Source organism: Somniosus microcephalus, chromosome 9, assembly GCF_052327205.1.
Source record: "Somniosus microcephalus isolate GS21.2 chromosome 9, FLI_Smic_1.0, whole genome shotgun sequence".
In the NCBI taxonomy this organism is placed as follows: domain Eukaryota; kingdom Metazoa; phylum Chordata; class Chondrichthyes; order Squaliformes; family Somniosidae; genus Somniosus; species Somniosus microcephalus.
In genome coordinates this window covers 250563468-250588493 of record NC_140995.1, presented here as the reverse complement: position 1 = coordinate 250588493, position 25026 = coordinate 250563468, and the positions used below count along the sequence as shown (strand labels likewise).

At 48.9% G+C, this 25026-nt stretch overlaps 1 protein-coding gene across 1 annotated transcript in view; it reads right to left on the bottom strand.

The window, feature by feature from the left end:
• The window catches only part of LOC147113215 (calpain-2 catalytic subunit-like), a 120544-nt gene that overhangs the window by 10016 nt on the left and 85502 nt on the right, over window positions 1-25026 (bottom strand). The window contains exons 10-14 of the mRNA XM_085998149.1: window positions 4962-5131; window positions 2100-2311; window positions 631-673; window positions 474-539; window positions 44-101 (exon numbers count right to left, since the gene is read on the bottom strand). Of these exons, the coding sequence (XP_085854275.1) occupies window positions 44-101; window positions 474-539; window positions 631-673; window positions 2100-2311; window positions 4962-5131 (549 nt within the window). The remainder of the gene's footprint in view (window positions 1-43; window positions 102-473; window positions 540-630; window positions 674-2099; window positions 2312-4961; window positions 5132-25026) is intronic.

Sequence of the window (25026 nt, the reverse complement as noted above, 5' to 3'; positions counted from 1 at the left end):
CGCTCCCCTTTCATCAGGGTATTTATCCCCTGATCATACTCACGACTCGACACCACTCTGTTCAAAATTCTCTGTAGAGCGAAAACGGAAATCTCCTCGCCCTGAGAGAGAGAGAAAAGCTTGCATTCAATCTGGGATCAAGTTAAACCCTGGTTCCCCATTTCAACCCAACCCCAATCTTAAAATCCCCATCGCAAAAACCCCCAACAAACAAAACCAGCACCCCAAAACATCCCCACGCCCGCACCGGCCCTCCCCCAACCCAGCCCCTGCCCAACCCCCCGCCCCGCCCCGCCCCATCCCCACCCAACCCCCGCCCCAATCCCCACCCAACCCCCGCCCCGACCCCAGCCCCGCCACGACCCCAGCCCCGCGCCCAGCCCCACCACCACCCTGCGCCCAGCCCCACCACCACCCTGCCCCCAACCCCACCACCGCCCCGCCACAGACCCGCCCCCGCCTGCTGTCCTCACCGGTGCGGCCAGTTTCTCAAACAGCGCCTTGAAGTTTGCTGGGACATCGCACTCACTCACTGAACCCTGGAAACAAAAGAACAAGGGTCAGAAACTGACCCTTCCCGAAGCCTCCAGACCCGGGATAGAGGAGGGAGGGATGAAGCTTCACCATTACCTCATCATCGAACGTGGCGTGAATCTGCTCTGTGTCCATGGGTCTGTGAAGACAAAGAACGCGGATATCAGACCGAGGGCCGACTGACGACATCAGGGTCCCCACACATGTCCCTCAGAGAGAGAGCGAGAGAGACAGAGAGAGAGAGAGGTAAATCGTGCTTGACTAATCTACTGGAATTTTTTGAGGATGTAACTGGTAAAATAGATAAGGGAGAACCAGTGGATGTGGTGTATCTGGACTTTCAGAAGGCCTTTGATAAGGTCCCGCATAAGAGATTAGCGTGTAAAGTTAAGGCACATGGGATTGGGGGCAAGGTTACTGACTTGGATAGAGAACTGGTTGGCAGACAGAAAGCAAAGAGTTGGAATAAACGGGTCTTTTTCCGAGTGGCAAGCAGTGACTAGTGGGGTACCGCAGGGATCGTCCTTGGACCCCAGCTATTCACAATATATATTAATGATCTAGACAAGGGAACTAGATGTAATATCTCCAAATTTGCAGACGACACAAAGCTGGGTGGGCGTGTGTGCTGTGAGGAGGATGCCGAGAAACTCCAGGATGATTTGGACAGGTTGGGTAACTGGGCAGAAGCATGGCAGATGCAATATAACGTGGATAAATGTGAGGTTATCCACTTTGGTGTCAAAAACAGGAAGGCAGATTATTATCTGAATGGCAATAGATTGGGAGAAGGGGAAGTGCAACGAGACCTGGGTGTCCTTGTGCACCAGTCGCTGAAGGTAAGCATGCAGGTGCAGCAGGCGGTTAAGAAGGCAAATGGTATGTTGGCCTTCGTAGCGAGAGGGTTTGAATACAGGAACAAGGATGTCTTGCTGCAGTTGTACAGGGCCTTGGTGAGACCACACCTTGAGTATTGTGTGCAATTTTGGTCGCCTTATCTGAGGAAGGATGTTCTTGCCATGGAGGGAGTGCAGCGAAGATTCACCAGGCTGATACCTGAATGACGTATGAGGAGAGATTGTGTCGATTGGACTTATACTCGCTGGAGTTTAGAAGATTGAGAGGGGATCTCATTGAAACTTATAAAATTCTAACAGGACTGGACAGACTAGATGCAGGAAGGATGTTCCCGATGGTCGGGGAGTCCAGAACCAGGGGTCACAGTCTAAGGATAAGGGGTAAGCCATTTAGGACAGAGATGAGGAGGAATTTCTTCACCCAGAGAGTGGTGAACCTGTGGAATTCTCTACCACAGAAGGCAGTGGAGGCCAATTCATTAAATATATTCAAGAAGGAGTTGGATATATTTCTTAAGGCTAAAGGGATCAAGGGATATGGGGAGAAAGCAGGGACAGGGGACTGAATTTGGATGATCAGCCATGATCTCATTGAATGGCGGAGCAGGCTCGAGGGGCCGAATGGCCTACTCCTGCTCCTATCTTCTATGTTTCTATGAGAGAGAGAGAGAGCGAGAGAGACCCCCCGCCCCAGCCCCCAATACTCACTGGGTCTTGGAGCGGTTCTCTGTAAAGACTCTCAGGGCGAAGTCCCCATCTTTCTGGGGTTCGAAGGTGGAGGGGACGATGAGATATTCCCCCGGGGGCAGCTTGAAGCGCGTGGAGACTTCCCGCAGGTTGACGAAACTCTCCGAGCGCACGCGGGAGCCGTGGGTGGTGAAGTAACTCTTCGGGAGATGGATGTTCGACACTCCCTGAAACTGAGCAGCAACAGGAGAGAGCGGAATGTTCACCGGTACCCAGCCGCGACCCCACCCCATACCTGCCCAGCCCGCGACTCCACACAGCCCAGCCCGCGACCCCACCCCGCGACTCCACACAGCCCACCCCGCGACACCGCCCGCCCAGCCCGCGACTCCACACAGCCCAGCCCGCGACCCCACCCCCCCAGCCGGCGACCCCACCCAGACCAGCACATGACCTCACCCCATGCAACACCTCCCCCCTCAGCCCGCGACCCACCAAACCCACCCCATCTATTCCAGTACTGCCCCTCCGACAGTGCAGCGTTCCCTCAGTACTGCCCCTCCGACAGTGCAGCGTTCCCTCAGTACTGCCCCTCCGACAGTGCAGCGCTCCCTCAGTACTGCCCCTCCGACAGTGCGGCGCTCCCTCAGTACTGCCCCTCCCACGGTGCAGCACTCCCTCAGTACTGCCCCTCCGACAGTGCGGCGCTTCCTCAGTACTGCCCCTCCGACAGTGCAGCACTCCCTCAGTACAGCCCCTCCGACAGTGCAGCGCTCCCTCAGTACTGCCCCTCCGACAATGCAGCGCTCCCTCAGTACTGCCCCTCCGACAGTGCGGCGCTCCCTCAGTACTGCCCCTCCGACAGTGCGGCGCTCCCTCAGTACTGCCCCTCCGACAGTGCGGCGCTCCCTCAGTACTGCCCCTTCTAGTGCTGATCTTGAATCTATGTCCGAGGGGTGCCTATACACAACGCCCTGCCACCCCAGATTGGTGAACGAGAGACACTAATGCCAGGCTCATTCCTCAAACATCATTTCACGAAGTCCGCGCTGAGCCCAAGCCTACGACTGGAGGAGGCCTGACATACCTCTCTGGGAACCTGTGTAATAAAGAGAGAGAGGGAGAAAACATCAGAGTGTTCAGGTCAGCAGCACAAGAACACCGAGTCCAGTGTTACCCCATCAGAGTCACACAATCAGTGAAAGCGCACATCACCGAGAATATCCAACCCAGAAACTCCAGCATCACAGACCGAGTGATACAGGGCCATGGGGAGAGAGCGGGGGCAGCGGGATTGATACTGGGCTATGGGGAGAGAGCGGGGCAGCGGGATTGATACAGGGCCATGGGGAGAGAGCGGGGCAGCGGGATTGATACAGGGCCATGGGGAGAGAGCGGGGCAGTGGGATTAGTTAGAGATTGATACTGGGCTATGGGGAGAGAGCGGGGCAGCGGGATTGATACAGGGCCATGGGGAGAGAGCGGGGCAGCGGGATTGATACAGGGCCATGGGGAGAGAGCGGGGCAGTGGGATTGATACAGGGCCATGGGGAGAGAGCGGGGCAGCGGGATTGATACAGGGCCATGGGGAGAGAGCGGGGCAGTGGGATTAGTTAGAGATTGATACAGGGCGGGCCATGGGGAGAGAGCGGGGCAGCGGGATTAGTTAGAGATTGATACAGGGCGGGCCATGGGGAGAGAGCGGGGCAGCGGGATTGATACAGGGCCATGGGGAGAGAGCGGGGCAGCGGGATTAATACAGGGCCATGGGGAGAGAGCGGGGCAGCGGGATTAATACAGGGCCATGGGGAGAGAGCGGGGCAGCGGGATTAATACAGGGCCATGGGGAGAGAGCGGGGCAGCGGGATTAATACAGGGCTATGGGGAGAGAGCGGGGCAGCGGGATTAGTTAGAGATTGATACAGGGCTATGGGGAGAGAGCGGTGCAGTGGGATTAGTTTGGGATTGATACAGGGCCATGGGGAGAGAGCGGGGCAGTGGGATTAGTTTGGGATTGATACAGGGCTATGGGGAGAGAGCGGTGCAGTGGGATTAGTTTGGGATTGATACAGGGCTATGGGGAGAGAGCGGGGCCGTGGGATTAGTTTGGGATTGATACAGGGCTATGGGGAGAGAGCGGGGCAGTGGGATTAGTTTGGGATTGATACAGGGCTATGGGGAGAGAGCGGGGCAGTGGGATTAGTTTGGGATTGATACTGGGCTATGGGGAGAGAGCGGGGCAGTGGGATTAGTTTGGGATTGATACAGGGCTATGGGGAGAGAGCGGGGCAGTGGGATTAGTTTGGGATTGATACAGGGCTATGGGGAGAGAGCGGGGCAGTGGGATTAGTTTGGGATTGATACTGGGCTATGGGGAGAGAGTGGGGCAGTGGGATTAGTTTGGGATTGATACTGGGCTGTGGGGAGAGAGCGGGGCAGTGGGATTAGTTTGGGATTGATACAGGGCTATGGGGAGAGAGCGGGGCAGTGGGATTAGTTTGGGATTGATACTGGGCTGTGGGGAGAGAGTGGGGCAGTGGGATTAGTTTGGGATTGATACTGGGCTATGGGGAGAGAGCGGGGCAGTGGGATTAGTTTGGGATTGATACAGGGCTATGGGGAGAGAGCGGGGCCGTGGGATTAGTTTAGGATTGATACAGGGCGATGGGGAGAGAGCGGGGCAGTGGGATTAGTTTAGGATTGATACAGGGCTATGGGGAGAGAGCGGGGCAGTGGGACTAGTTTGGGATTGCTACAGGGCGATTGGGGGGGAGCGGGGCAGTGGGATTAGTTTGGGATTGATACAGGGAATGGGGTGGGAGCGGGATAGTGCGATCCCATGTAATGGCGGAGACAGTGGGAAGAGTATGGTTGGGAGCTCACATCGTAGATGGCGAATCCAATGGTGTGCATGTCCTCTCCCATCTGTCGCTGTCTCCTGCGATTCTTCTGGATCAGAGCCACCAGGAAACTGCAGCCATCCTCTGCCCCATAATCATCGCTGTCGTTCTCCTCGAGACAGACCTTAAACTGGGGGTTCATCCAGAACGTAACTGGAGAGAGAGAGAGAGAGTGAGAGTGTGAGTGCGAGTGTGTGCGAGAGTGAGAGCATGCAAGAGTGCTGAGAGAGACGGAGAAAGAAATGGAGAGATAGATAGAGGGATCGAGAGACAGAGAGAGAGCGAGCGAGATGGGGAGAGAGAGAGAGAGAGGGGGAGAGAGAGAGGGGGAGAGAGAGAGGGGGAGAGAGAGGGGGAGAGAGAGACGGGGAGAGGGGGAGAGACGGGGAGAGGGGGAGAGAGAGACTGGGAGAGGGGGAGAGAGACGGGGAGAGAGAGACGGGGAGAGGGAGAGAGAGAGGGGGAGAGAGAGACGGGGAGAGGGGGAGACAGAGAGGGAGGGAGAGAGAGACGGGGAGGGAGAGAGAGACGGGGAGAGAGAGAGAGACGGGGAGAGAGAGAGAGACGGGGAGAGAGAGAGAGAGACGGGGGGAGAGAGAGAGAGAGACGGGGAGAGAGAGAGAGAGACGGGGAGAGAGAGAGAGAGAGAGACGGGGAGAGAGAGAGAGAGAGACGGGGGAGAGAGAGAGACGGGGAGAGAGAGAGACGGGGAGAGAGAGAGAGAGACGGGGAGAGAGAGAGACGGGGAGAGAGAGACGGAGAGGGAGAGAGAGAGGGGGAGAGAGAGACGGGGAGAGGGGGAGACAGGGAGGGAGAGAGAGACAGGGAGGGAGAGAGAGACGGGGAGAGAGAGAGAGAGAGACGGGGAGAGAGAGAGAGACGGGGAGAGAGAGAGAGACGGGGAGAGAGAGAGAGAGACGGGGGGAGAGAGAGAGAGACGGGGAGAGACGGAGAGAGAGAGAGACGGGGAGAGGGGGAGAGAGAGAGAGACGGGGAGAGGGAGAGTGAGAGACGGGGAGAGGGAGAGAGAGAGAGACGGGGAGAGGGAGAGAGAGAGAGACGGGGAGAGAGAGAGAGAGAGAGACGGGGAGAGGGAGAGACGGGGAGAGAGAGAGACGGGGAGAGAGAGAGACGGGGAGAGAGAGAGAGAGAGACGGGGAGAGAGAGAGAGACGGGGAGAGAGAGACGGGGAGAGAGAGAGAGACGGGGAGAGAGAGAGACGGGGAGAGGGAGAGAGAGAGAGAGAGAGAGACGGGGAGAGAGAGAGAGACGGGGAAAGAGAGAGAGCGCGGGAGAGAGAGAGAGAGAGACGGGGAGAGGGAGAGAGAGAGAGAGACGGGGAGAGGGAGAGAGAGAGAGACGGGGAGAGAGAGAGAGACGGAGAGGGAGAGAGAGAGACGGGGAGAGGGAGAGAGAGAGAGACGGGGAGAGGGAGAGAGAGAGAGACGGGGAGAGGGAGAGAGAGAGAGACGGGGAGAGGGAGAGAGAGAGACGGGGAGAGGGAGAGAGAGAGACGGGGAGAGGGAGAGAGAGAGAGACGGGGAGAGAGAGAGAGAGAGAGAGACGGGGAGAGGGAGAGACGGAGAGGGAGAGAGACGGGGAGAGAGAGAGACGGGGAGAGAGAGAGAGAGAGACGGGGAGAGAGAGAGACGGGGAGAGAGAGAGAGAGAGACGGGGAGAGAGAGAGAGACGGGGAGAGAGAGACGGGGAGAGAGAGAGAGACGGGGAGAGAGAGAGACGGGGAGAGGGAGAGAGAGACGGGGAAAGAGAGAGAGCGCGGGAGAGAGAGAGAGAGAGAGACGGGGAGAGGGAGAGAGAGAGAGAACGAGCTGGACAGAGAGAGAGAGAGAGAGAGAACGAGCTGGACAGAGAGAGAGAGAGAACGAGCTGGACAGAGAGAGTAGAAAGACTGTTTAAAATTAATATTGTTTAAAAGTAATATTGTATATACCCAACAAATGTCAAATCGATTGACACCTACAGAATGTTGGAAAACTGTACCTTTTTGCTATGTAAGCTTTGGCAATATGGTTCTCTGTAAACTTTCATGCCAATAAAGCATTTGAACTGAAAACTGAACTGAAACTGAGAGAGACGGGGAGAGGGAGAGAGAGAGAGACGGGGAGAGAGAGAGAGACGGAGAGGGAGAGAGAGAGACGGGGAGAGGGAGAGAGAGAGAGACGGGGAGAGGGAGAGAGAGAGAGACGGGGAGAGGGAGAGAGAGAGACGGGGAGAGGGAGAGAGAGAGAGAGAGACGGGGAGAGGGAGAGAGAGAGAGAGAGACGGGGAGAGACAGAGACAGGGAGAGAGAGGGAGAGAGTCACAGCTTGTAGAAAATATCAGGGCATCAGGGAGAATTTCTACCCAAAATTTACAAAAATATGCCCGGAATTCAGAAAATTGAATGACGACCAAAAACTCCCATACCTACTAGGGGAAGAGAGAAGTTGCATAACACTAGCGGCACACTATGTTACAGCTTGCCATAAACAGAGGGACAACCACTAAAGATAAGATAAGAGTATATATAAATTATATGAATGTATATTTATACACTCAGGGATATATCTGTTTATACACTGTATGGATAGATCTGTATTTTTGTGAACAAACATGAATGTTTTCCGATGCTTTGGCAACATAAGATGTAACTTGTCATGCCAATAAAGCGATTTGAATTGAATTGAATTGAATTGAGAGACGGGGAGAGGGAGAGAGACGGGGAGAGAGAGAGAGACGGGGAGAGAGAGAGACGGGGAGAGGGAGAGAGAGAGAGAGAGACGGGGAGAGAGAGAGAGACGGGGAGAGAGAGAGAGACGGGGAGAGAGAGAGACGGGGAGAGAGAGAGACGGGGAGAGGGAGAGAGAGAGAGACGGGGAGAGGGAGAGAGAGAGAGAGAGACGGGGAGAGAGAGAGAGAGAGAGAGAGACGGGGAGAGGGAGAGAGAGACGGGGAGAGGGAGAGAGAGACGGGGAGAGGGAGAGAGAGAGAGACGGGGAGAGAGGGAGAGAGAGAGAGACGGGGAGAGGGAGAGAGAGAGAGAGACGGGGAGAGGGAGAGGGAGAGAGAGAGAGAGACAGGGAGAGAGAGAGAGACAGAGAGAGAGAGAGAGAGAGTTGGAATTGGAGAGAGACCCTCACCAGGTACAGACTAAGCGACCACCAACTGGAAATTGAAAAAGGCAGATACAAGAAATCCTGGCAGCCTAGAGAGAATAGAATATGCGATCAATGTCTGGCCGGCGAGGTTGAAACAGAAATGCATTTCCTCCTAAAATGCGAAAAATTCAACACATCAAGAAACATATTATTCAACAAGCTAAGCCAAACAACCCCAGATTTCAAGGAATTGGATGACCTGTCAAAATTGAGATTAGTCCTGGGAGAAGGAGACAGACCATACCTTGGGGCCAAATATGTAACAACATGTCACAACCTGAGGACTGTTTAAAATTAAGACTGTTTAAAATTAATATTGAACGTACCAAATGAAGTACAAAGACTGTTTAAAATTAATATTGTTTAAAAGTAATATTGTATGTACCCAACAAATGTCAAATCGATTGACACCTACAAAATGTTTGAAAATGTACCTTTTTGCTATGTAAGCTTTGGCAATATGGTTCTCTGTAAACTTTCATGCCAATAAAGCATTTGAATTTGAGAGAGAGAGACGGGCGGGGAGAGAGAGAGACGGGGAGGGGGAGAGAGAGAGACAGAGAGGGAGACGGGAGAGAGAGAGGGAGACGGGGAGAGAGAGAGAGACGGAGAGAGAGAGAGAGAGACGGGGAGAGAGAGAGAGAGAGACGGGGAGAGGGAGAGAGAGAGAGACGGGGAGAGGGAGAGAGAGAGAGAGAGCGGGAGAGAGAGAGAGAGCGGGAGAGAGAGAGAGAGCGGGAGAGAGAGAGAGAGAGAGAGCGGGAGAGAGAGAGACGGGGAGAGAGAGCGGGAGAGAGAGAGAGCGGGAGAGAGAGAGAGCGGGAGAGAGAGAGACGGGGAGAGAGAGAGACGGGGAGAGAGAGAGAGAGACGGGGAAAGAGAGAGAGAGACGCGGAGAGGGAGAGAGAGAGACGGGGAGAGAGAGAGAGACGGGGGAGAGAGAGCGGGAGAGGGAGAGAGAGCGGGAGAGGGAGAGAGAGCGGGAGAGGGAGAGAGAGCGGGAGAGAGAGAGAGAGCGGGAGAGAGAGACCGGGAGAGGGAGAGAGAGAGAGACGGGGAGAGGGAGAGAGAGAGAGACGGGGAGAGAGAGAGAGACGGGGAGAGGGAGAGAGAGCGGGAGAGGGAGAGAGAGCGGGAGAGGGAGAGAGAGCGGGAGAGAGAGAGAGACCGGGAGGGAGAGAGAGAGAGAGAGCGGGAGAGAGAGAGAGAGACGGGGAGAGAGAGACGGGGAGAGAGAGAGAGCGGGAGAGAGAGAGAGCGGGAGAGAGAGAGACGGGGAGAGAGAGAGAGAGACGGGGAAAGAGAGAGAGAGACGCGGAGAGGGAGAGAGAGAGACGGGGAGAGGGAGAGAGAGAGACGGGGAGAGGGAGAGAGGAAACAGCGAGGCAGCAAAGCTGAGCCCGAGCAGCAGCAGGAACACGGAGCCTGAAGCTGGAGAAAGGCCCGAGGAACTGGGCCGAGCGAGGCACCAGAGAGAAGGAGAGCGAGCAGCAACAGGAGCAGACCCAGACCGGGAGGAGCGGCCTGAGCCAGTCAAAGAGGCGAGTGGAGAGGTAGGGGTGCCGGATCGGGTCGGGACTGTCGGGCCCGGAGAGCAAGCAAGCCCGGGGCCTGAAACCCGAGAAACTCCGGGGTCGGAGAAACTCGGACAAACACCGGGCCGGGCCGGGACTGCATAGCCGAGCCGAGGGGCTGGGACCAGGGCAGAAACAGCCTGGTGAGTCAGGAAAACCCGGGGGCCTGAGACCGACGCGATGAGATCTGCCCGGGGCGTGGAGAGCGAACGAGTCCGGGGCACGGAGAGTGGGCGAGTCTGGGGCACGGAGAGCAAATGAGAGAGTCGGAAGAGGAAAACTCCGGGTCCGGAGGAAAAAAGTTTTACCTAAATCTACCTAAATTTAATTTTATTTAAGTTTAGTTCGAAAAAAAAACCTAGAAAAAGAACAACAAACCCGCAAGAAAAAAGGGATAGAAACCCGAGAGAAACGGTAAACAACCCGAACCAGGAGCCTGTGAGAGAGAGAGAGAGAGAGAAACTTTTAAAAGCAGCTATATCAAAGATGAACCCCTGAAAAACTCTCAATTTTAGACCTGAAAGTGGGATAAGGTGGAACACGACACAAAAAAGAGAAAAAAAGTTATCTATCTGAGACAAAAACAAACGACTGCAATGAGCAGGGAAATGAAATATCCTGAGCAATGCACAAAAAATAAGGCAAAGGATAAACACAAGGACACAACACTAAAAAATAACCCAGAGGTCCTCTACGTTGATTATACCACACACAAAGGGAATCAGATGAAGAACAACCTCATATTCTACACCGACTCCGTTCCCTCATGGAAGGAGACTTTACAAAAACACTACGCACATGTCTCCAGTGATGGTATTGGCCAAGGAGGCAGACTGAAAATATGTAAAGATGGAAATCTAGATAAAGATGACCCCCTGCTAACCATAAGCTACTACAACAAAAAAGGAAAGATCATGATACAGGGGAATGTAGAAAATCTGGACTCCTTTGAAAAGGAATTCCCCCAGTTGAAAACTAAGGCAGACACAAAGAGGACCAATGGACAGGAGGCAAAAGAGAGTCGAACAGAGAATGATGAGAGCCAAACGGAGGAAGAAGAAGAGAGACCAGCAGAGGCAAACACCTCCCTGACCATCTCCACCCCCCCCCCACACCTCTCAACACAAACAAACTGCTGAAGGAGAATCTGTCCAAACTAGAACTCGATTTCAACGAATACAGAGAAACACAGGCCAAGAATTTGAAGGAGGAACTCAAACAGCTGAAAACGGAAAACGAGTCCACCATCCACGAGTTGAGAAAGATCGTAGAGGAGCAAAGAAATGAGATCAAAGAACTCCGTACTCAGCTAAACAAAACGATGGAGGCCGTAGAAAAGCAGAAAATTGAACTCAGCAGGCAACACAAACGTCTTAAGGTCCAAAAACCTGAGGACACAAAAACAACACACACAGGGACACAAAACCCGTCGGATGCCTCCCCACACGAGGATGTCACACTCACACCTTGCGACAACACACCGAAGGCCCCAAACCCTGCTCCTGCCACACAGCCTATCCCAGAAACCCAGCCAACAACCAGCCCTCAGTCGAGTCCTGCCCAGACTACTGCTACCCAGTCTGAAAAGCCAGCCCCTCAGGCGGTCCTGCTGACCGACTCCAACGGAAAGTTTTTGGACCCCCAGAGGATGTTCCCAGGTCATCAAGTCCTGAAAAAATGGTGCAGCAACACAGGCCATGCAATGAAGATCCTGAACAAAGAATCCCTTGGAAGCCCCAAATGGCTTGTGATCCACACAGGCACAAATGACCTACGCACCCTAAGGGAAGGCACTGCTAGGGCGGTGAGCAGGATGGCGGAAAAGGCCAGCAGGGAATTCCCCGGGGCGCGGATCGTGATCTCCACACTACTGCCCAGAAAGGACACCCCAGCCTATATAATCCACAACACCAACAGGGAGATCGACACGAGATGTACTGCCCTCCCCAACGTCTACCTGGCCCATCACCCAAACATCAACACAAGGGACCTCTATGACGAAATACATCTACTCAAACAGCGGATGTGGATCTTCGCAAAAAAACCTCATATACATTGCCAAAAGACGCAGCCCTCCCACCCCCTCTACCATTGGGAGCCCTAACCCAAACAGGACCACCACTGTCCCCCACCCCCCTATACAAAACCAACAACAGAACCGTGCTTTTGTAGCTGACCCCAGACCCCCCTCCAGACCACAGGCTGTAGACCAAGAACTGAGAAAGATCATGACGATGATGAACACCCTGATAGAAAGCCGGAGAGGAATGCACTAAATTATTAATATTGTTACTTTATCATTATCATTATTGTTATTTTATCATTACTATTACTATTATTAGATATCAGTATGTGCGTGCCTCATGAAATTTATACTAAATCGTCATTTAGCATTATAGAAACTAGTGTTTTCACACTCATCCCACAAAATAGGTCCATTTTATTTCGTTTTTTGAACTATATAAATGCGTTCTTTCCACATAAGCTGCTGGAATATCCAGGGTCTCCGCTCCTCAACTTTTGGGATGAAGAGTACAGACCCTGAATTCCTAAAAGCTATAAAAGACATTGATATAATTGTGTTAACAGAAACATGGTGCCAAAAGGACGTGCCCACCCACTGTCCTCCAATGTACCATGAAATCATTGTGCCCTCAGTAAAGAACACTAAGACACGCAAGGGCAGAACCTCCGGGGGAATCTTGGTGTGGTATAAAGGAGAACTGGACAAACACATCTCACCGATAAAACAGGGAAAATCACACGTATGGCTAAAATTAGATAAAAATATAGGAATAGCAAAAAAAGATGTTTACTTATGTGCGATCTACATACCTCCAATAGAATCGCCATATTTTGAAGAGGAGATATTTGACAGTCTCCACATGGAAATCAGCCATTTCCAGGCCCAAGGAAAGGTGCTACTATGTGGGGACCTAAATGCAAGGACCGGATGTGAACCTGACTTCATAGACCCACAGGGCAACAACCATGTGTTTGGCCAGACCCCTTTATATGTCACACCAGCCATCGCAAATCGGAACAACCTTGATTGTGAAATAAATAAAAGCGGTAGGGAGGTAGTGCAACTCTGCCGAGCCTTAGGCCTGTACATAGTTAACGGTAGGTTCAGAGAGGACTCCTTAGGGAGACTCACATATTCCTCAACTCTTGGGTCTAGTGTGGTGGATTATACAATCACTGACCTGGACCCCTGCGATATCAACGCATTCACTGTCAGGCAGCAATCCCCCCTCTCAGACCATAACCAAATAAATGTGTACCTTAAACTTTCTGCCCAAACTACAGACACAAAAAAGGAACCCAGTAAGCTCCATAAAATAAACCAGACATACAGATGGGCCCCAGACAGTGGAGACAAATTCATCACAGCACTAAACTCACCTGATCTCACAAGTAAAATATCAAAATTTAAAGAAAATCTATATGAGATCACCAGAGATGGTGTAAACATGGCCATAGATGATATAAATATGATCTTCCATGAGGCAGCTGTAAAAGCCGACCTTGTGAAACAGAAGAGGAAACGTTACAAAAGACACAATAAAAATGAGAAATGGTTTGACCACGAATGCAAAAATGCCAGAAAAGACCTGAGAAAAATATCAAACCAAAAACATCGCCAACCAAACAATCCAGACCTACGTACTAGATACAGTGAGACCCTCAAAAGATATAAACACACCATTAGGAACAAAACACAAAACTATACCCACAAAATACTCGAAGAAATTGAAAACTCCATTAATCCAAATCAATTCTGGGAAATGTGGAATAACCTGAGTACAACACAATTGCAAGCATTACCAATCCAAGATGGCGACATCTGGAGAACACATTTTGAAAACCTCTACAAAGACATCCCAATAAACGAAACAAACCCAAGTCAACATCATGTCACAGAAAAACTCCACACATTAGAAGCAACAATTAAAGACAACCAAAACCCTCTAGACTCCCCAATCACATGGAAAGAACTGGCCACAAAAACAAAATCTCTCCACCTAAAGAAAGCCTGTGGTCCAGACAACATCAAAAATGAAATGCTCAAGTTCAGCAATATGGAGATGCAGGGTGCGGTACTCAAGTTATTCAACATATTACGTTCAGGCTGTTTTCCCGATATCTGGTGCCAAGGACTCATCTCTCCCATATATAAAAGTGGAAACAAATCAGACCCAAATAACTACCGCGGCATCTGTGTCAACAGTTGTCTAGGGAAGTTATTCTGCAGTATTCTAAATAGTAGATTACTGGATTTTCTTAACAAACATAAGATCCTTAGAAAAAATCAAATAGGCTTTCTTCCAAAACACCGCACCACCGACCATATCTATACCCTTCACACTCTCATTGAAAAGCATGTACACCAAACAAAAAATGGGAAAATATTCGCTTGTTTCATTGACTTCAAGAAAGCCTTTGACTCTATCTGGCACGAAGGGCTCTATTACAAACTTCTTCAGTGTGGAATAGGGGGCAAAGTCTATGACTTTATTAAATCGATGTATCTGAAAAATAAATGCGGTGTCAAAATTGGAGACAAACGCACCTGTTTCTTCACCCAGAGAAGAGGCGTCCGGCAGGGCTGCAATTTGAGCCCGACCCTGTTCAACATATACATAAATGAACTAGCAGACATGCTGGAGCAAAGCGAGTCACCGGGTCTATGTCTCCTGCATGGAGAAGTGAAATCCCTGTTCTATGCGGACGACCTGGTTCTGCTGTCTCCCACAGAACAGGGATTACAGCAACAACTAGACCTACTCGACAAATACTGCCAAAATTGGGCCCTGACAGTGAATCTAAAGAAAACCAACATCATGATTTTTCAAAAAAGGCCCAGGTGTCAGGAAAACAAATACCAGTTTACTCTCAGTGATACCACCATAGGACACACTATGAGCTACGCTTACCTTGGTCTAACCATTACAGCATCAGGGAGCTTCAGCATAGCAGTGAATGCACTAAAAGAAAAAGCCCGAAGAGCCCTATATGCAATAAAAAGAAAATTCTACAACATCCAAATCCCAATCAAAATCTGGCTAAAAATATTTGACAGCGTAATCCTGCCGATTGCGCTGTACGGTAGTGAAGTATGGGGCCCGCTAAATCACCATAGCTACACTAAATGGGAAAAACACACAATAGAAGCCCTACATGCAGAATTTTGCCGAAGCATCCTTCGCATCCAAAGGAAAACACCACCAAATGCATACAGAGCCGAACTAGGCAGATACCCGCTGATAATAAACATCCAAAAACGAGCACTAAACTTCCTAAATCACCTCAAATCTAGCTCCCCAGACACCCTTCATTTTAAAGCCTTCCAGACACAAGAGCTAAACCCAGAAAAGAGTCCCCTGAGTCAGCTGCTACTGAAACTAAGTACTCCTACTCAGCCGGACCCTGACCAGTCCCAGACCAACACTGCCGTCCAAACACCAATCCGAGTGAACCAAATCATTAAACAAAGCAAAGAAACCTACCTGGAACATTGGAACAAAATAACCAAAAGCCAAAGCAGATTAGAATGTTACCGGGCCCTAAAAAGAGAATATAAACTGGCAGACTATCTCTCGACCATCAGAGACACAAAACAGAGACAGACCCTCACCAGGTACAGACTAAGTGACCACCAACTGGCAATTGAAAAAGGAAGATACAAGAAATCCTGGCAGCCTGGAGAGAATAGAATATGTGATCAATGTCTGGCCGGCGAGGTTGAGACAGAGATGCATTTCCTCCTAAAATGCGAAAAATTCAACACATCAAGAAACATATTATTTGACAAGCTCAGCCAAACAACCCCAGATTTCAAGGAATTGGATGACCTGTCAAAATTAAGATTAGTCCTGGGAGAAGGAGACAGATCATACCTTGGTGCCAAATATGTAACAACATGTCACAACCTGAGGACTGTTTAAAATTAATACTGAATATACCCACTGATGTACAAAGACTGTTTAAATTAATATTGTTTAAAGTAATATTGTATGTACCCAACGAAGGTCAAAATTGTTTGACACCTACAGAATGTTGGAAAACTGTACTTTTTGTTATGTAAGCTTTGGCAATATGGTTCCCTGTAAACTTTCATGCCAATAAAGCATTTGAATTGAATTGAAATTGAATTGAATTGAATTGAATTGAGAGAGAGAGACGGGGAGAGGGGGAGAGAGAGAGACGGGGAGAGAGAGAGAGAGAGAGACAGAGACAGAGAGAGAGAGGGAGAGAGTCACAGCTTGTAGAAAATGTCAGGACATAAGGGAGAATTTCTACCCAAAATTCACAAAGATATGCCCGGAATTCAGAAATTTGAATGACGACCAAAAACTCCCATACCTACTAGGGGAAGAGAGAAATTGTGCAACATTAGCGGCACACTATGTTACAGCTTGCCATAAACAGAGGGACAACCACTAAATATAAGAAAAGAGTATATATAAATTATATGAAAGTATATTTATACACTCAGGGATATATCTGTTTATACACTGTATGGATAGATTTGTATTTTTGTGAACAAACATGAATGTTTTCCGATGCTTTGGCAACATAAGATGTAACTTGTCATGCCAATAAAGCGATTTGAATTGAATTGAATTGAGAGATGGGGAGAGGGAGAGAGAGGGAGAGGGAGAGAGAGAGAGAGAGACGGGGAGAGGGAGAGAGAGAGAGAGACGGGGAGAGGGAGAGAGAGAGAGACGGGGAGAGGGAGAGAGAGAGAGACGGGGAGAGGGAGAGAGAGAGAGACGGGGAGAGGGAGAGAGAGAGACGGGGAGAGGGAGAGAGAGAGACGGAGAGAGGGAGAGAGACGGGGAGAGAGAGAGAGAGAGACGGGCGGGGAGAGGGAGAGAGAGAGAGAGACGGGGAGAGAGAGAGAGAGAGGGAGACGGGAGAGAGAGAGAGAGAGAGAGACGGGAGAGAGAGAGAGAGAGACGGGAGAGAGAGAGAGAGAGAGAGAGACGGAGACGGGGGAGGGAGAGAGAGAGAGAGAGACGGGGAGAGGGAGACGGGGAGAGAGAGAGAGAGAGACGGGGAGAGGGAGACGGGGAGAGAGAGAGAGACGGGGAGAGAGAGAGAGAGACGGGGAGAGGGAGACGGGGAGAGAGAGAGAGAGAGAGAGACGGGGAGAGGGAGACGGGGAGAGAGAGAGAGAGACGGGGAGAGAGAGAGAGAGACGGGGAGAGAGAGAGAGATGGGGAGAGAGAGAGAGAGACGGGGAGAGAGAGAGAGAGAGACCGGTAGAGAGAGAGACGGGGAGAGAGACGGGGAGAGAGAGAGACAGAGGGAGACGGGAGAGAGAGAGAGAGAGAGAGAGAGACGGGAGAGAGAGAGAGAGAGACGGGAGAGAGAGAGAGAGACGGGGAGAGAGAGACAGGGAGACGGGGGACGGAGAGAGAGAGAGAGAGAGAGAGAGACGGGGAGAGGGAGACGGGGAGAGGGAGACGGGGAGAGAGAGAGAGACGGGGAGAGAGAGAGAGAGACGGGGAGAGGGAGACGGGGAGAGAGAGAGAGAGACGGGGAGAGGGAGACGGGGAGAGAGAGAGAGACGGGGAGAGAGAGAGAGAGAGACGGGGAGAGAGAGAGACAGACGGGGAGAGAGAGAGAGAGAGACGGGTAGAGAGAGAGACGGGGAGAGAGACGGGGAGAGGGAGAGAGAGAGAGAGACAGAGAGAGAGAGAGAATCCAAGGTTAAATTCCTCCTCTATGCAGACGACCTGGTTCTGCTGTCACCAACTAAGGAGGGTCTACAGCAGAACTTGGATCTGCTGGAGTCGTACTGCCAGACTTGGGCACTGACAATAAATCCCCAAAAAACCAAAGTCCTTGTGTTCCAGCAAAGATCCAGACATCAGGGACCCAAAATAAATTTCACACTAGGAACAACCAAAATTGAACAAACCACGAACTACACATACTTGGGCTTAAAAATCAGTTCTATGGGAAATTTCAAACTGGCTGTGAATGAACTGAAAGAGAAAGCAAGAAGGGCTTTCTATGCCATTAAAAAATCAATCCAAATAGAAATCCCAATTAGCATTTGGCTCAAAATTTTCAAATCAGTAATTGAACCAATTGCACTCTATGGCAGTGAAGTGTGGGGACCGCTAACACAACAAGAATTTGCAAAATGGGACAAACACCCAATTGAGATCCTACATGCAGAATTCTGTAAAAGTATCCTCCGGACTCAAAGTAAAACCGTAAACAATGCATGCAGGGCAGAACTAGGCCAATATCCATTAATAATCACTATCCAAAAAAGAGCCACCAAATTTTGGAAACACCTAGAAATGAGCAACCCCCAATGCTATCATTACGAAGCCCTGAAATGCCAAGAGAGGACCATAAAGAAGAATACCCCCAGTCAACTAGTCCTGGGACTCAGTGAAGTAACTACTAACACTACTAACAATAACCAGCCCCAGGACAGTGACAGCGTAACACAAAGAATTCGACCCAACACAATCGTCGCTAAGCAAAAGGAAAAATATCTGTCATATTGGGCAGAAACAACAAAAACCCAAAGCAAACTCAATTGCTACTTGGCCCTAAACAGACAATACAACATGGCTGATTACCTGACCATGGTAAAGGATAGCAAACTGAGAAAAACCTTGACAATGTACAGACTTAGTGAACATAGCCTGGCGATCGAAAAAGGTAGACACAGGCAGACCCGGCTACCAAGAGAGGACAGGATATGCTCTCACTGCAGTCAGGGAGTGGTGGAGACAGAGATGCACTTCCTCACAGCTTGTAGAAAATATCAGGGCATAAGGGAGAATTTCTACCCAAAATTCACAAAAATATGCCCGGAATTCAGAAATTTGAATGACGACCAAAAACTCCCATACCTACTAGGGGAACAGAGAAATTGTGTAACACTAGCGGCACACTATGTTACAGCTTGCCATAAACAGAGGGACAACCACTAAATATAAGAAAAGAGTATATATAAATTATATATGAATGTATATTTATACACTCAGGGATATATCTGTTTATACACTGTATGGATAGATCTGTATTTTTGTGTACAAACATGAATGTTTTTCGATGCTTTGGCAACATAAGATGTAACTTGTCATGCCAATAAAGTGAATTGAATTGAATTGAATTGAGAGAGAGCGAGAGACAGAGAGACAGAGACAGAGAGAGAGACAGAGAGAGAGAGAGACAGAGAGAGAGAGAGGGAGACAGAGAGAGACAGAGAGAGAGAGAGAGAGACAGAGAGAGAGACAGAGAGAGAGAGAGAGAGAGAGAGAGAGACAGAGACAGAGAGAGAGAGAGACAGAGAGAGAGAGAGACAGAGAGAGAGACACACACCCTGGGCCCCACAACCTCGTGGTACATTTGACCAGCCCCAGCGGAAATATCAAAGAGAAAGCCACACACTCTCCCCCTACCACCTCCAGCTCAACAAGAGAAAAGCAGCCTAGCCAGGAAGTGAGTGAGCCCTCCAGCTCTGACCAGACACACACCCTGAGACCCCACAGCCCGGTACAACTAAAGGAGAAATTTAACCAGCTGGAGACTATTGATTTCTTTGTGAGTTCAATGACGAGACATTTATGAAAGAGAATGAGTTTTAATCTAAAGTCTGTTCAACTCTTTATACAGCTTTACAGGAGACACTATGCTAGAGATCCATCTAGAATGAAACTGAAACTAAACCAAACTGCTTGTCTCTGTCACATGACCTCTGCTGGTCAGGCATAAGTAATCAATCAGGCAACTATGCTGGTAAGACATGATAATCAAACAGGCAAATAACATCACTATTTGCTGATATCATTACAGAGACACAGCTGGTTAAACTTACAAAGGAGGTCCTTAAAATGAAAATGAAAACCGACCAAGAAAACATCATTTCAGCAATAAAACAGGACCAAAAACAAGAGAGGGAGAGACACAGGAGGGATCTGAACTTACTTGAGAAGCAGGTGAAAGAGCTGCAGAAAGACAAAGTGAGACACAGGGGAGAGAGAGCGGCATTAGCCCAGCAGCCAGAGGCTAGAGATAAGACAATACAGAGCCCGACTGGGCAGCTACACTCTCACAATGAACAACAGCAGCAGACCCACAATACAGGGGGAGCCACACAGACCGACCAGCACACTGAAACCCAGTCTGCCCCCACCACTTTGGAACCACAGCCGAGCCGCTCACAAGAGGAACGCTCACACCAGACATGACCACCCCGGTCCAACACACAACCGGGGAGTCCAGATGAAAGCCACAAACCAGTAAACACCAACAAGGCTGACATCGTAATACTCATAGACTCAAATGGGAAATACCTATGGGAGAAAAGGCTCTTCCCTAGACGTAAAGTAGAAAAGCTCTGGTGCCCAACAACAGACAGAGCCCTAGAATGGCTGACCAAAACCCAATTAGGCTCCCCCCAACACATAATAATACACAGCGGCACAAATGACCTAAGGGCCCAGCAGGAAAGGGTAGCAACATCGCTCGGATCAGTGATTGAGAAGGCAAGCGACACCTTCCCAAACACTAGAATCACGGTTTCCACACTATTGCCGAGAAGAAACTTCAACAACGAAATAATCCACGAGATAAATGCAAGCATAGCAAGAGACTGTGAATTAAAACATAACGTGCACCTGGCCCAACACCCCACCCTCGGTGTGGAATGTCTTTACGACCAAGTCCATATCCACAGGAACCGAATGTCGGTCTTTGCGAAGGACCTGAAGGACGTCGCTTTTAACCGGGTCCACACCCAGATCCCAAAAGGACCCCCCCCGATCACCAAAGACCAACGGGATACAGACCAGGACTACTACAGAGACCATCACCACAACAACCGGGACCAGAGAGGATCCCCACGCACAACAACAATGTCGGACGTACGCAATACCACAGGCAGAGACAATCCATTAAGAGACATAATGCAGGCGATCAGCAGCATCCACTCCCGCCTTATGGATCAGAAAAAATAAGGACTAGTTGTTAGAAAAAGTTGTAACCAATTATCCTCAGCATTTATAGACAATTGAAATGTTCTTTTTTCCCCATTTAGACACAACAAACACATATTACTATTTATCATATTCTAACCCATCACAGTAAACGATCAATTTTAGCATGAAATCCTTATATATCTCAACCTGGAATATCCAAGGTCTATGCTCGTCTATGCTTGGCATGAAGAGTGAGACCCCAGAGTTCCTAGATGAGATTAAAGATCTAGATATTATCTTTTTACAGGAAACCTGGTGTAGAGGAGAAGGACACACTGGCTGTCCCATTGGGTACACAGAGCTGGTGGTCCCCTCCAATAAATTGCCAGGAGTAACCCAGGGCAGAGAATCTGGAGGCATACTGATTTGGATTAAAGCAGAGCTTAGGAATTACATTGAATTTATAAAAAAGGGCGAAAACCACTTATGGCTCAAAATTAAGAGGGGCATCATCTCCAGCATGAAAGATGTTTTCATTTGCGCACTCTATATCCCCCTGACAGAATCCCCGTACTTCAAAGAGGACACCTTCTCCAACATAGAGAGGGAGATTATCCAATTCCAGGCCCAGGGAAATGTGTTGATCTGTGGGGACCTCAACTCAAGAACTGGCGAAGAACCAGACTTCACCGAGAATCAGGGGAATAATTACATATTTGGGAATAACCACTTTGATCTCCCTTCCCATCCACACAGGCATAACTGCGACAAACAGACAAATGCTAACGGAAAACAGCTCCTGCAGCTCTGTCGAAGCCTGGGTCTGTACATTGTCAATGGTAGGTTATTGGGAGACTTCCTAGGAAGATCCACCTATTGCTCACCTCTTGGCTTCAGCACCGTAGACTATATGATTATGGATCTGGACCCATCCTCTTTCAGAACATTCACAGTCAAACCACAAACAACACTGTCAGACCACAGTCAAATTACTGCATATCTTGAAAGGACAGAAACAACCAACACAGAAACACAACCCAGTAAACTGTACAACATTAAAAAATCTTACAGATGGGCCAAAAACAGCACGGAAAAATACCAGAAAGCAATTAGCAACCAAACAACTCAAGCTCTCTTGGACACCTTTCTGGAAAATACATACACACACAATAAAGAAGGTGTAAACCGGGCAGTGAATAACCGAAATAATATTTTTGATAATTTGGCATCAATGTCAAACTTGAAAGTTCGCAAGAACAAACCCAAAACAAAAAACTACAAAAAATGGTTTGACTCCGATTGCCAGAACATGAGGAAAAAACTCAGAAAAATATCAAACCAAAAACACAGACAACCAGAAAATGAGGAATTACGCCTTACTTATTGTCAGGCACTAACACAATACAAAAACACACTCAGAACCAAGAAAGAGCAGTATATTAAGAATATACTCATCTCCATTGAGGAATCCATTGATTCCAATTGTTTCTGGGACAACTGGAATACATTACACAAAAAACAACACGACGAATTGCCCATTCAAAACGGAGACACATGGGAAAACCATTTTGAAAAATTATACCAGAAAAACACACTAAGCCCAGAGCAATACCCAAATATGCGAAAAACTGGCAAAGCTAGAATTTGCCATAAAAGATAACCAAAACCCAATAGACCCCATAATATCTGAAAAAGAGCTAATTGAAAAACTCAAGGACCTGCGACCAGGAAAAGTTTGCGGTGCAGACGGCATCCTAAGCGAGATGATTAAACACACGGACGATAAAATGAAATTGGCTATACTGAAACTCTTCAACTTGGTTCTGAGTGTCGGTTACTTCCCTGATATCTGGAACAAAGGACTCATAACGCCCATATACAAAAGTGGGGACAAAGTTGACCCAAATAACTATCGAGGCATCTGTGTAAACAGTAACCTGGGGAAGGTTTTCTGTAGTATCATAAACAAAAGACTTATAAACTTCCTTGAGGAGCACAATGTCTTGAGTAAAAGCCAAATTGGATTCCTGCCAAACTATAGAACATCAGATCATATCTTCACCCTACAGACCCTAATTGACAAACGTGTTCATCAAAACAAAAGCAAAATTTTTGCTTGCTTTATAGATTTCCAGAAGGCTTTCGATTCCATCTGGCACGACGGTCTATTCTTGAAACTTATTGAAAGTGGTGTAGGGGGAAAAACATATGATGTAATTAAATCAATGTATACAAACAACAAATGTGCAGTTAAAATTGGAGACAAACAAACAAAATACTTCCCACAGGGGCGTGGTGTGACGCAGGGCTCGCCAATCTCACCGACACTCTTTAATATTTACATAAATGAATTGGCAAAACTACTTGAACAATCTACAGCACCCGGCCTCACCCTATATGAATCCAAGGTTAAATTCCTCCTCTATGCAGATGACCTGGTTCAGCTGTCACCAACTAAGGAGGGTCTACAGCAGAACCTGGATCTGCTGGAATCAGTCTGTCAGACCTGGGCCCTGACAATAAACCTCCAAAAAACCAAAGTCCTCGTGTTCCAGCAAAGATCCAGACATCAGGGACCCAGAATAAATTTCACAGTAGGAACAACTAAAATCGAACAAACCACTAACTACACATACTTGGGCATAAAAATCAGCTCTATGGGAAATTTTCACCTGGCTGTGAATGAATTGAAAGAGAAAGCTAGAAGGGCTTTCTATGCCATAAAAAGATCAATCCAAATAGAAATCCCAATTAGCATTTGGCTCAAAATTTTTAAATCAGTAATTGAACCAATTGCACTCTATGGCAGTGAAGTGTGGGGACCGCTAACACAACAAGAATTTGCAAAATGGGACAAACACCCAATTGAGATCCTACATGCAGAATTCTGTAAAAGTATCCTCCGGACTCAAAGGAAAACCGTAAACAATGCATGCAGGGCAGAACTAGGCCAATATCCGCTAATAATCACTATCCAAAAAAGAGCCACCAAATTTTGGAAACACCTAAAAATGAGCAACCCCCACTGCTATCATTACGAAGCCTTGAAATGCCGAGAGAGGACCATAAAGAAGAATACCCTCAGTCAACTAGTCCTGGGACTCAGTGAAACAACCACTAACACTACTAACAATAACCAGCCCCAGGACAGTGACATCGTAGCACAGAGAATTCGACCCAACACAATTGTCACTAAGCAAAAGGAAAAATACCTGTCATATTGGGCAGAAACAACAAAAAACCCAAAACAAACTCAATTGCTACTTGGCCCTAAACAGACAATACAACATGGCTGAATACCTGACCATGGCAAAGGATAGCAAACTGAGAAAAACCTTGACAAGGTACAGACTTAGTGAACATAGCCTGGCGATCGAAAAAGGCAGACACAGACAGACCCGGCTGCCAAGAGAGGACAGGATATGCTCTCACTGCAGTCAGGGAGTGGTGGAGACAGAGATGCACTTCTCACAGCATGTGGAAAATATCAGGGCATAAGGGAGAATTTCTACCAAAAATTCTCACAAATATGCCCTGAATTCAGAAATTTGAATGACGACCAAAAACTCCCATACCTACTAGGGGAACAGAGAAACTGTGTAACCTTAGCGGCACACTATGTTACAGCTTGCCATAAACAGAGGGACAACCAGTAAACCTAAGAAAAGAGTATATACAAATTATACGAATGTATATTTATACACTCAGGGATATATCTGTTTATACACTGTATGAATAGATCTGCGTTTATGTGTTCAACCATAAATGTTTTTCGATGCTTTGGCAACATAAGATGTACCTTGTCATGCCAATAAAGCGATTTGAATTGAATTGAATTGAGAGACAGAGAGAGAGAGAGAGACGGGGAGAGGGAGAGAGAGAGAGAGAGAGAGACGGGGAGAGAGAGAGAGAGAGACAGAGAGAGATAGAGAGAGAGTGACAGAGAGAGAGAGAGAGAGAGAGAGAGGCGGAGAGAGGGAGAGAGAGAGAGATGGAGAGACAGAGAGAGAGAGAGAGAGAGAGACGTGAGAGACAGAGAGAGAGAGAGAGAGAGAGACAGAGAGAGAGACAGAGAGAGAGAGAGACAGAGACAGAGACAGAGAGACAGAGAGAGACAGAGAGACAGAGAGACGGAGAGAGAGAGACGGAGAGAGAGAGATGGAGAGAGAGAGATGGAGAGAGAGAGACGAGAGAGAGAGAGAGAGAGAGAGAGAGAGACGGAGAGAGAGAGAGAGACAGAGAGAGTACAGACTTAGTGAACATAGCCTGGCGATCGAAAAAGGTAGACACAGGCAAACCCGGCTACCAAGAGAGGACAGGATATGCTCTCACTGCAGCCAGGGAGTGGTGGAGACAGAGAT